At 61.7% G+C, this 11973-nt stretch overlaps 1 protein-coding gene across 4 annotated transcripts; it reads right to left on the reverse strand.

Moving 5' to 3' along the window:
• Positions 1-876: 876 nt before the first annotated feature.
• On the reverse strand, positions 877-11557 carry DMWD (DM1 locus, WD repeat containing). Of its 4 annotated transcripts, XR_012636141.1 has the most exons (5): positions 8296-8743; positions 6134-7399; positions 5347-5363; positions 4596-4732; positions 2500-2636 (listed from the first exon to the last, which is right to left on the reverse strand). XR_012636141.1 is itself a non-coding variant. In XM_074937686.1 (4 exons), exons 1-4 carry the CDS (start codon positions 11555-11557, stop codon positions 2589-2591), a joined length of 1923 nt encoding a protein of 640 aa, XP_074793787.1. In that variant the 3' UTR covers positions 877-2588. The 4 variants fall into 4 exon arrangements, 3 of the variants coding, with proteins under 3 accessions (XP_074793787.1, XP_074793789.1, XP_074793788.1); XM_074937686.1 differs by lacking the exons at positions 4596-4732; positions 5347-5363 and adding an exon at positions 11168-11557 and having other exon boundaries at positions 877-2636; positions 8296-8514; XM_074937688.1 differs by lacking the exon at positions 5347-5363 and having other exon boundaries at positions 877-2636; positions 8296-8748.
• Positions 11558-11973: the final 416 nt, after the last annotated feature.

Raw genomic sequence — 11973 nt, forward strand, 5'->3', positions numbered from 1 at the left:
GAGGTGGCTGCATCTCAGTGGCTGGGGCAGAGATCCCTAGGCACTGTCCTACCACTTGAAAAAACCCCATAGATGCATTTTGCGATTCCAAAGCCCAGCGGAGACCCTGGCCTGGGACTCAGAGGCAGGTTCGATTCCTATCCCCACCCCACATCCCTGCTCAGCGCCCCCAGTCGCCCTGGCCAGGTTGCAGCCAGCAGGGGGTTGAAAGCCAGTTAAGTTCAGCTGGTGCTAAGCCCGCTGTGGCCCCCCTCAGACTACTGCACACATGGGCACAATGGTTGTTCATGCCAGTGCTGGCTGCCCTGCTAGAAATGGCGCCAACCTTGTCCCCCAGCCTGCCCCCTCTCACTTCACAGCAACTGGAGCTAACCCAGTGCAATGGGCTGGCCAGTCCCTGCCCCCTGCTCAGCCGGAGCTCTGTGATTGGGATGCTCTCATGCTGGGCAGCGCCCGGTGCGACAGGGCCCCAATCTTGGTCACTGTGTGTCTGGGCCGCACCCGGCACCCTGATCTCGGTCACTGCGTGTCTGGGCCGCGCCTGGCCTGAAGGGCCCCAATCTCAGTGACTGTGTGTCTGGGCCGCACCCAGCATGACGGGGCCCCAACCTCGGTCACTGTGTGTCTGGGCAGAGCCAGGTACACAGGGGCCCTGATCCTGGTTGGCAGCTGGCTTATAAAGACACAGTGAAAAAGTAAAGTAGCGAGGTGGTCAGATGGCACCGGCCTTCCCCACCTTGGTACCAAGAGAGGAGCTGGGGCTGCGCATGCTACGGCTGGCAGGAGCAGCCCTGTATTTGCCCCATGCTGGCGTCGCCCCATGGGCAGCGCAGAGCCCAACTGGAGGCGCAGACAAAGTGGAGGCAGGGGTGTGAAAATCGTTTCTTTAGTATAAATAAGAACTTGCAGATCCGCAGCTCCATAACTTAGACATTCAGCCACAAGGGAAACAGACGGCAGAGGGGTACCCAATCCCTGCGGGCCCTGCCCCCCATGCAGGGGTGGACAAGGCTGTGGGCTGCTGGGGGGCATCCAGTGGGCAGGCGCCCTCGGGCCAGCAGTACTAGGGCGACACGGTGCCTGCACAGAGCCCCAGAGGGCTGCCTGCAGGGGGGTGGGCTAGAGGGCACAGGTGAGTGGCCATGGGGCAGGGGATACCAAGGCTAATACTGTTCTTTGTGCAGACCGGGCTCTCCCAGTGCCCACGCTGGGTGTACAGCAAGGCTGGGCTCTCCCCCATCCCAGCAGGCAGGGGAACGAGCAGGGGCAAGCACAAGTCAAGCCGGAGGGATGCATGTTGTGTTCTGGTCAGCTCCCAGGGGGACCCAGGGTCGCCGGCTCCAGAGGTGGAGAGTTCCTCGGGCCCGGCCCAGCGAAAGGTGCATCTCCTGCCAGCCTTCCCCCAGGGCGGGAGGCAGTGGCAGTCGCTCAGGCAGCTGGGGCCAAGTGCCACCCAGCATCCCCCGCTGTGATTCTACATGAGCCCAGGGTGGCCGGTCGCAGGCAGAGGGGCTCAGCGGAGCACAGGGGCAGCTGTGTCCAACCCCAGCTGGAGCTGGCGGCCCAGGCTTTAAGAGTCAGAAGGGGTAGTCGCTGTGGCCAGCTGCAGGAAGAAGGGGCCGGTAGCCAGGCAGTGCTGTGAGCACCCACAGCTCCAGGGAGGCCGGGGAGAGCTAAGGTGCATGGCAGTGCCCTTGCCCCTGGGGAGGGCGGGGACTGACGAGGCCGGCTCCCAGCTCTGCCCAGGCACAGAGCAGATGGCCAGAGCGGGTACAATGCAGGATACTGGCACAGCAGCCTGGGAGTTTCCTGGGAGTTTCTCTTTGGGGGGTCGCTCCCACAGAGGGGAGGGGGAGGCATTTGCCAAACTGCCACCCTCTGGGCACCTTTCCACTCAGCCCTGCCATCTCTGGGGCCGGGGATCAGTAGTAACAGCGGGCACAGAAGCCCTGCGGGGCAAGGACAGAGACAGGCAGGCCCCCCCTCAGCTCGACCATGAGAGCGACTGCTGGCTCAGGACGAAGCCCAGCCTGCCTGCAAGGGATCTGGGACAGCAGCAGGTGGTGCCGGGGACGCCGGCGGTAGCTTGTGCCCATGTGGGGGCAGGGTGCCAGGTCTCCGGCTGCCTCCAGGACTGCGTATGCTCCAGGGTGGTTGTCTCTTGGCAGAGGAAGTGCAGGTAGTGCCGACTGGAGTGGCCAGAAGGGCCCCTACAGTGTGTTCTGGGGAACCTGAGGCAGCAGAAAGCCCCCCCCACCCCTGGGCAGCTCACAGCTCCAGCGCTCCAGGCTGTTGTGCAAAGTGAGGGCTCTGGGGAGACCGGCTCTGCTCCAATCACTCCAGGGCTGAAGTTCCACAAAGCTTTAAACAGGGGCCATTAATACGTTAAGGGACAGGGTGGCCCAGGCCAGTGGAGGGGCCTGTGCTCTGTAGACGGGTATCTATATATTAAACCTCTGTTAGCGGCTCACCACCACAGGAAGTGTCTGTCCACGCAGCGTCAATTAGCATCAAATAACGAGGGCCCGGAGTCTGGGCAGTGCCAGGCGGCCAAGCTGGCACCGAGTGGGGGGCAGGCAGTCCCTGGGTTATACCACAGTGCCACTGGGCGAGCTGCCGTTCTGAGAGGGGAGGTTCTGAAAGGGAAGGGGGAGATAGTTAGAACCGGGGGTGGGGGACACACACAGCACACAATAACAGATAGGGACGAGAGGCTGCAACAGGGCAAACTGGGCCCCACAAGTCAGAAGACTTTGCACCTCCCCAGTCCCAGGACCCCAGGCTGATGCCCTGTCGCCAGGGCCTGAAACACAGGCACCGACCAGGGCCCAGCCCGGCAAAGGGATCGAGGTACCAAATTCCACCTGGACCAACAGAAACTAGGCACCAAACCACGCTGGAGGATCTGGGCCCCACCTCTTCAGTTCCCTTTGCAGCAGCGGAGCCAGAAGGGGCCGGTCCCTGCACCCGATTCCTGGCCTACAAGAGCAGATGTCTGCCAGCCCAGCCCATCACAGACCTGCTCCCGTTCCCTCCACCCTCTAACCTGGGGGCAGTGGCCAGGTGCAGAGCTTTGCCTGGGTACTACGTTTTTTCCAGCCGAGAGCTCTTCGGGACAGGGAGTCTCTCCCCCTGCACACCCCTCCCCCCGCCCCCCAATCTCTGTCTGGGTCTGCACAGCACCTGGCACAACATGCCCACCCCCGCGAACAACAACAACAATCCACCTCAAAGTGCTTTACAAAGGAGGTCAGTGTCATTAGCCACACTGCACAGGTGGGGAAACTGAGGCACAGGGAGCGGAAGTATCTTGCCCAAGGGCACCCAGCAGCGAAGCCCAGAGCCCCCATCCAGGGGCATATCCACTAGAGGCGGTAGGGGCCGTCCGGGCGGCAGCGCGGCGCTGACGCAGGGGGCAGAACCTCCGTTGGTGGAGACAGGTGAGACAGAGAGAGCCCCCTGCTCCCCTCGCTGAGCCCCGGAGCAGCTGTCAGGGCTGGTGACAGGGATCAAATCCCATTGCTTGCCTTTGTTCGTGAGCCCATCTGGAGTCCCAGCACGGGGGGGGGCAGGCACTACGAGGTGCGGGGCTGGATGGAAACTGCCTTCCAGAGGCTAAGCTCTTCTGCTGAACAAGCCCCCACTCCGGTCCCAGACACCACAAAGCCACTGGAATCACCTCTGCTGGGGAGGCAGCGGACACGCCAGCCGCTGGGACATCTGGGTGAAATCAGGGCTGAGTTGGCAGCTATGAAGCCCTTGTTGTATCAGCAGGACAGGGCTCACCATCTCCTCCCCCACCCCCCACCCTGTTAAAGGGGCTCAGCCCCCCAGGCTGCCCTGTGCACCCAAAGCTTTCTAGCCGCAGGCTCCCATTGGGGCAAGATCTGGGGAGAAGCCAACGACCCCGCAGCACAGAGGGGCCAGGCGGCTCCAGAGAGAAGCAGCTGCAGCCCATGGGATTCCGAGCACTAACGAGAGTCCACACGCCCCCCCGCCTGCCTGATTCAGATCGAGCGACCGTCTCCTGGACGCAGGGTGCCCGGCTCTGACAGGGGTCCCAAGGCTCAGGCTGGGGGACGACAAGGAGCGAGTTAAAGAACTTCAAGAAGGGCAGCTGAGGGGCCAGGTGCCCCTGGGACCACGCAACCCCGATGCCCTCACTGACAGCAGGCAGAGCTGGGGCGCACAGGCAGGACCTGCTGGGTTTTAAGCGCATCACTCACCGGTCCTGTTTCCCGGCACAGTCAGTGACAGGCCAGCAGCCTGGCGTGTTAACTCTTTGCTTGCAGGCTACAACCACCATGGAGATGGGTGGAAAGGGGCCCCCCTCCCACACTAGTGACAGGACCCAGCCCCGTCTGGGCCAGAGGGGAACACGCTGCACTAGGGCCAACATGCAGCAGGGCCTCACTTCCACACGACTTCAGCTAGTGGGGCTCACGCCCAGCACTGCGGATGTTGCGGCTCCAGCGGTGATTTGGGCCGGCCAGGAGGTCGGGAGAGCCTGAGTCTCTGCCGGAGCTGCAACCTCCCCAGGGCGCGAATGTCAGCCCAGGCTGGGAGGCTCGCTGCCAGCTGCAGTCCAGACGTACCCAAAGGCACCCCCCCATTGGTCTCTGCTTCTCTGCCACGCACGGGACCGGGCTGGTTCTGGACTAGCCGCGTCTCGGGTCGCTCCTGAAATCAGCTGCAGGGGGCAGCGAGGATGGTTTGTCTCAGGCCCGACAGCCTGAGAAGCAAGAGAAGGCAAATAGCACGGATTGTCTCAGAGCAAGCAGCACAAAGTGTGTGTGTGTGGTGGCGGGGGAGGGAGCGCCCCAAGGGGAGCTGGAAGATGAGTCAGCGTGAGCAGCTGGGCGTTCCTGCCACAGAACCGCTGGGGTGGCTGTGTCGGCGGGGGGGAGGGGGGGGGCACTGTAGGTATCCCCGATTTCACACCTCTGTGCTCCCAGGCACCAGTTAAAGGGTGGGGGGGGAAGGTGGAAGACACGCCACCCCAACTGCGGAGACAGGGAAGGACAAAGTTAACCCCAAGTGCTCAGAAACCTGCCCCCACAAATCACAAGATTAGCTTCAACCTCCTGAGATTTTTTTAAAACAATGGGGGGGGAGGGTTCATTAGCCTCCTGGCGTCTGAGCCTTTTGGGGTCCCCTGCTGGAGTAACTTTCGACAGAGTATCTCAAAGCAGGTGGCACCCAGCAATTGCTGGACACCTCCCACAATGCTTCTGAGGCAGGGCCGCGCTGCCACTCCAGAACAGAGTCAATCCGGAGGCCGATGAAGCGATTTGCCCCCAGGGTTGAAAACCAAACCAGCGAGTCAGCAGCAGAGACGGGAATCACCTGGGCCAGCAGCATCCCTACAGCAAAGGCGGACTCTTGTTAACAGCTGATTTTTCTAAGAGCTCTAAAATCCACTTGCTCACTCAGACTGTCTGGAAGATTGCTGGGCCCCATTCAGGGGACGTGCCCAACACAATCCCCCGATGAAGGCCCGGGGGAGCAGCATCCGGAGTGGTCTGTGCAGCGTAGGCAAGTCCAACCCCGGCGTCGCTGGTGGTCGTAAGCAAGCCCTATTCCCCTAGTGAGGACACGCTCAGACAGCTTCCTTCTGTCCCATGTGCAGCGTCCCCACATCACTGCATACCGTCGGGAAGGGCAGGGTGGCGTGGTGCCCCTCTCGCAGAGAGCAGAGTTAGAGCTGGGGGGCTGAGCTGGCCCGTTTGCAGGGTTTATGTCGAGGCACTTGACTTTCTGCAGCAGTCAGCCTCACTCTGGGTTAAAAAGTTTTGGGGCAGTGAATAGAAGCTAGAGCCTGTTCCAATAGTCAGTCCCCACTCCCCTCCCAGAGCCAGGAATGGACCCCAGAGGTCCTGACACCACTTTGCACTAGACCCCACTCCCTAATTTCTTAGCTGCTGTCCCAAATGCCCCCCTGAGTACAACAGCCTTTCCCACTTCCCTCCCCTCTCCTCAGAGCACTGCCCCTGTGTGGTCCCCCTGCCAGGAACCATTCCCCATAGGCTGCAGGGCTCCACGAGCGCCAGAGGGGAAGCAGAAGCCTTGGCCGCTCTGGGATCAGTACGTGCAGGCCTCCCCGTCCCCAGGGAAGCCCTGCAGCTGTACTTACGGCTTTCCCAGGCCTGGCCCATGTGCAGATGAGCCCCTCCTGGCAGGCGGTGATGATGCAGTCCTCCAGGAAGAGCAGCACCGTCAGCCGCTCGTGGGCAATCTTCTTGCAGACCAGGGGCTCCAGCAGGGGCACCTCGTGGATGCGGGGGCAGAGGGCCGTGCCCAAGACCTTGGCCGTGTCCAGCTTGCTCCGGGGCGCCCCGCTGATCTTGTCGTTGCTCTTGCTGATGTTGCCCAGGCTGTGGTAGCGCTTGTGCTCCTTCTCGGCGTTCTTGTCCCGGCGCTCCTGCAGGGTGAGCGTGGCGAACTTGCCGATGCTGAAGGGCACGGCGCTGTCCGCCACGTGGTTCTTGGCGGCGCTGGTAACGGCCGGGTGGGGCAGGCTGTTGGAGCGCGAGAGCGAGCGGGGCAGGATGGACCCCCCGCTGCTGACCCCCGGCTCCCCAGCCAGGTTGCTCCCGCCACTCACCGAGGAGGGGATGCCAGAGCTGAAGGTGTTTGTGAGAGTCCGGGCCCGGGAGAGCGGGGGGTGGGGGTACAGCACGTCCTCCGTCAGGTCCCACAAGCAGAACTGAGTGTCCTGGCCGGCCGAGCCGAAGCGGTAGGTCACCGAGGGGGAGCTCTTGGTGCTGTGCTTGGAGAGGCGGGAAAGGGTGCTGCTAGTCCGCACCCGGCCAAAGTGGGCCGGCTCCTGGGGCTCCTCGTCGCTGCCACTTAGCTCCGGTGGTTCCTCCTCCTCCACGCTGCTGGTGTACGGGTCGAAGGCCACCGCGTTGACCCAGGACTTGTGCCCGTGCCCCCTGGCGATGACCCGGCCCTCGGCAAAGGACCAGACGGTCACCAGGTCGTCTTCGCCGCCAGTGACGATGTAGCGCCCGTCGGGGCTCCAGCAGACGCACAGCAGCCCCCCAAAGTAGCTCTTCATCATGCCCTGCAGCAGCATGGAGTCGAAGTGGAAGACGCGGAGGCAGCCGTCCTGGCTGACGCAGGCCAGGTAGCGGCCGTCGGGTGAGAAGGCGAACTCGTTGAGGGCCCCCTCGCCCACTGCCCACTTCACCAGTGGGTTGCGGGCGCTTTTGCTCTTGCAGGCGTAGACGGCGAAGCCCTCGCCCTGCTTGAGGAGGGTGTACTGGGGTGAGGCGGAGCCGCACGGGTGCTCCATGTTGTACAGGTACAGGTGCCCACTGGCGTGGGAGGCCAGGAAGAGGCCCTCTGTCTCCGGGATCCACTTCAGGTAGGTCACCTTTGTCTTGTCGATGAGCCGCTGGGGCAATGTGAAACAGAGAGCAGGTATCAGACTGAGGTGACCTTCCCTAGGGGGAGCCCCCCAGGGCGGAGAGGGGAATTCAGGTTAGGGGCCTGTCCAGTCCTCGGCCGTTCCACTGGGGCTGGTCGGGACAGTAGCTTGTGATGTGGCCTGCTGGGCCCTAGACTGAGAACTCCCCAACTCGTTGCATACAGACCAAGGGACAGATGGCAACTGCGTCCCAAACTGGGCTGGACCTGAACCAGAAACCTTCAGGCTGAAGGGCCTGTATCCCGTTCCCATCCCTCTGCTTCACCATTAACCCTTCCCCGTGCAGACCGCAGTCTCGTTTGAAAACCCCTGCAGCTAAACAAGAAACTTGCCAGCTACAGCAGGAAGCCTTTAGCAGGCCCAGGCTGCAGCAGGGGAGTGTTTTGCTAGCTGAGAGTCAGGCGCAACCCCCACAGCAAAGTACATCACCCACACAAACAAGAGCAGCTGTGAAGTCCCCCTCTGGCTGCTGCTGCTACCGGGGTTATTTCAGGTAATGGACAGAACGTTAACGACCTCAGAGGACGGTTTATAATGACAGGCTCCCCTTGAGCGCCCAGTGACCCCTAGAAACACACAGGGCTCAGTAACGAATCAGAGGGAAGAGAACTGCCTAACAGAGCCTCCCACAAACTCTGGCCCAGCCCGACCCTCCTTAGCTTGTGAAATGTGAAGTGATGCCAGGAGCATGGGAAACCTTGCACTGCTCTCTAGTGGCCAGTCTGGGGACCAGCACAGCTGGGCTCTGAACAGGAAGGCGGCGAGTTACAAGACCCATAATGGCAGCAGGGCTCAGGAGGCTGGATGAAATCCTGCCCAGGCTAAGGAGGGAGCAAAAGGCTCGTTAGCAGCGGGGATCTCACCTCCTCATTGAACAACTTGCTGGTGTCCTTCTTGATGAGATCCAGGTACTGAACCTGGCCAGCAGAGAAGCCCACCAGCAGTGAGATGCTGTCAGTGGTGGCCGTGAACTGGTTGAAGTCGTGGCAGGTGGGCTGAGTGCCTTTGTAGATGCGCTTGTCGATGGGCTTGTTCAGATCGAGGGACTGGAATTCAACAACACCAGGAGGGGTGAGAAGCCGCTGGCTTTGAAAGAGGAAATGTCAGTTACATCCCCCCCGGTAACCCTACACACTTTGCAGAATTGGATCTAGAGCAACAACTCTCAAGCAGGGGTTCAGGGCCACCTGGGGGCCGCTAGCAGATTTTAGGGGATCCACCAAGCAGGGCCAGCATTAGACTCACTGGGTCCCAGGACACAAAGCTGAAGCCCCAGGCTCTGAGCCCCACCACCTGAAGCCTCAGCAACTTAGCTTCACGTGGCCCCCTGTTTGCTACCCCCTAACGCCGTCCCTGCCTTTTATATGCAGAAAAAGTTGTTGTGGCCCAGGTGGGCCGTGGAGTTTTTATGGCACGGTGGGAGGTGCTGGCAGGAACAGGGGATATTGCTGCTGCTCCTGTTCAGGGTAGGATCCCCAAGGCAAGCAACTGAACTCAATAACTGTTCAGGACAGCGAATCCCCTCCCTCCTGCCGCGCCCTACTGCCAAGGGTCTCAGAGTGTGGACAGACATCGGTTACGGAGGCCCAGCCCCTTCCTCCCGGGACAGTACCATCCTGCTGACTTTACAGATGGGGAAATTCAGGCAAAGAAGGGAAGCGATTTTTCTGTGTCAAGAAGTGACAGAGCCAGTAACAGAATCCAGAAATCCCAACTCTCAGCCCCTTCCTGCTCTAACCACAAGGCCCCTCTCCCCTCCCAGAGCTTGGGGATGGAACCCAGGAATCCCGATTCTCAGCTCCTTCCTGCTCTAAGCACTAGACCCCTCTTTCCTACCCAAGCCTGACCATTTTTGACGTGACTGCGACAGGGATTACAACCAGCTGTGCCTGACTAACACACGTCCCCTCCTTTTCTTTTTGCGGATACAGACTAACACGGCTGCTACTCAAACGTATTTTAAGGCTTAAGCAGCCAACTGTTCACTGTAAGCAGCAATTGCTCTCACACCATTTCAATCTGCATCTCCAGTGATGCGATCACATTGCAGTAAAGATTCGAACAGTTTCCTAACTGCTTACACAACCCCTAGAGAGAACCCCCAACTACATCTAACCCCCAGAAGGCTTCTCCACAACACCCCCCACCACCCTCTTCAACCCACACAAGATGCCAAACAAGCCTTTTAAAGAAGGCTAAAACTTTCCTCTTTCAAGTGGCTCCGCCTTCCCTGCCCCTCCCCCGGGAGGATTGAGAGAGAACTGGCACAGCGAGGGCTCTGATGTGGAAGAGTGCCAGCCATGTAAGTGCCAGTCTCCACACAGCCTCCCTTAGTTGCCCTAGTGACAGATCGAGAACCCTAGTGCTCCCAATTTCAGCTAAGATGCTAAATTCAGGTGTACAGTCATCTTATCCATCTGAAGCACCATGCTCACCCACGGTCCTGTGTGCGCAGCTGGAGTCAGCCCATTAACACACACTGCAAACACACACAAGGATGCTGCATCATTAAATATACTTTGATTGGTCAGGCTCAGTAACTGATACCACAGTTTGGCCTCAACTGCCAAGATCTCTCTGGAAATGGGCCCAGACCCCTCACATCTCCAACAACCTTACGGTCAACTAAAAGCTCAGAGATCTAAAGTCAGCATCCTCCTCCCAGGGTTGTACATCCCAACTGCTGCTGTACAAATATTTGCACTGGAGTGTATGTCAGAGAAGTGGCAGTAGAAAGACTCACGGCAGCAACATCTCTATTGCTAAATCTTGTGGAAATGGGGGACTGCAGAGCAGCGAAGCAGCACCCAGCACCAACACAGAATTCAGCAGGGGTTGATTGCGTAGCTTGTTTGTGCAGCTGTTTGAAAGCAACAGCATAGGGCAGATGCCCAAAGTGAACAGGACAGACGCCTGTCGCTGCCATGTTTGGCCTTCACTGGAACTAAACAGCTCACTCTCTCCTAAACTCTTACTGCCTGCACGCCTCTCAGCGCACGAACACTGGGGCCTCCAAGCACCCCCTCAGTGGAGGCTCTTCCCTCTGTCTGGAATCCAACCCCACGTGCTCCCCTGCAGGAGCTTAACCCCCTCCCCTCCCCTCCCCGGGGAAGGACCCCCACACACTCCCCAGCCCCCCCTCAGGATTCCTGGTTCCATCCCTCTCCTCCTTCTCAGGGGTTTCCCTCCCCTCCAGCCTCAGGCTCCCCCTCTCCCTTCCTCTACAACCACCCAGATTCCCTCTTCACTTTGGGGGTCCCTGCAGCTCTTGCTTCTGGAGGGAACCTTCTTCCTTCCCTGGGGATTTGCTGATTCCAGCTTCCCCCCCTCACCCCAGCCCTAAAAACCAACTCCTCCCACTCTCCCCATTACCAACGTGCTCGCCTCAGGCCCCCAAGATCCCCCCACAACTTACTTGTACCCCATGACCTAATTGCTCCCCCAATCCTTGTACCAGCTCCCTCCCCCCCCCCCGGGCCCCCGGCATCCGCTTACTCCCCTGCCCCTCCCACAGTTACCTCCCTCTCCTCGACCCCTTCTTCCACCCCTCAAGAGATCGCTTCCCAGCCCCCTCTGCTCGGGGCTCCCCCCCACACCCCGTTACCGACTCACCCCGGGGCCCCCCAGAGCCCCCTCACCCGGGTCCTCCCCTTCCCCAGCCCCCCCCGTACCCCGCACATGGAGGTGGTCCCGTCCTGCCCCCCAACCCCCCGTTAATACCGCGCCCCCCCTCACCCGCCTGCTGCTGCTGCCGCGGCCGCCGGGGCCCGGCCCGCAGCCCGAGTAGAAGTAGAGCTCCCGGCCCAGGTTGCAGCAGAGGCGGCTGCGCTCGGCGGGCTCGCCCGGCTCGGCGGGCTCGGGCCCCTCGGGCGGCAGCAGCAGCCGCACCAGCGAGAGCCGCACCGGCGGCAGCGCGGCGGGGCCGGGCGGGGGCGCGGCCGGGGGCCCGGGCGGGGAGGGGCCCCCGGGGGGCGGCGCGGCGGCGGCGGCGGGGCCCCCCCGGCTGCGGGGCTCGGGCCCCGGCGGCGCCAGGAGCCGGTAGGAGCCTTCGCGGGTCCGGAACTGGCTCTTCAGCTCAGGGAGCAGCGCGGGGGGCCCGTCGGGAGCCGCCACCGCCGCCGCCATCTTCCCGCCGGAAGCCACCTCTGACCCCGCCCCCGGAAGCGGGGCCGTAGCAACGCGGTCGGGGCCCCTAGCAACCACACACGGCCCCGCCCCTACCGACCTAGCCCCGCCCCCTACCGAGACTCCACCCCCACCGACCTTCCTCCAGGCTCCGCCCCTTAGCCACCCCCAACCCGGCTCCGTCCCCTCCCTGACCCTCCATAGGCTCCGCCCCCACGGACTTCCCTCTAGGCTCCGCCCCTCCCTAGGTTCCAACCCATAGCAACCTCCCACCAGGTTCCACCAGCCCCCCTCAGGCCCCACCCACTGCTCCCTGCCCTCCCCCTCAGCCCCTCCCCTTCCTCACCCCCCCACCCACTGCCCTCCCCCTAGCACCCACTGCTCCCTCCCTCACCCCCCCACCAGACTCCCCCCGC

Source organism: Natator depressus, chromosome 23, assembly GCF_965152275.1.
Source record: "Natator depressus isolate rNatDep1 chromosome 23, rNatDep2.hap1, whole genome shotgun sequence".
Classification (NCBI taxonomy): domain Eukaryota; kingdom Metazoa; phylum Chordata; order Testudines; family Cheloniidae; genus Natator; species Natator depressus.

Bases quoted from the DNA above. Each gene is read 5' to 3' on its own strand.
- DMWD (XM_074937686.1), bottom strand. From the start codon at position 11,557: ATGGCGGCGGCGGTGGCGGCTCCCGACGGGCCCCCCGCGCTGCTCCCT. The intron at 7,400-8,295 runs GTGAGATCCCCG...ACATTGCCCCAG, and splicing joins GCAAGTTGTTCAATGAGGAG to CGGCTCATCGACAAGACAAA. The intron at 2,637-6,133 runs GTAAGTACAGCT...CTTCCCTTTCAG, and splicing joins GGGCCAGGCCTGGGAAAGCC to AACCTCCCCTCTCAGAACGG.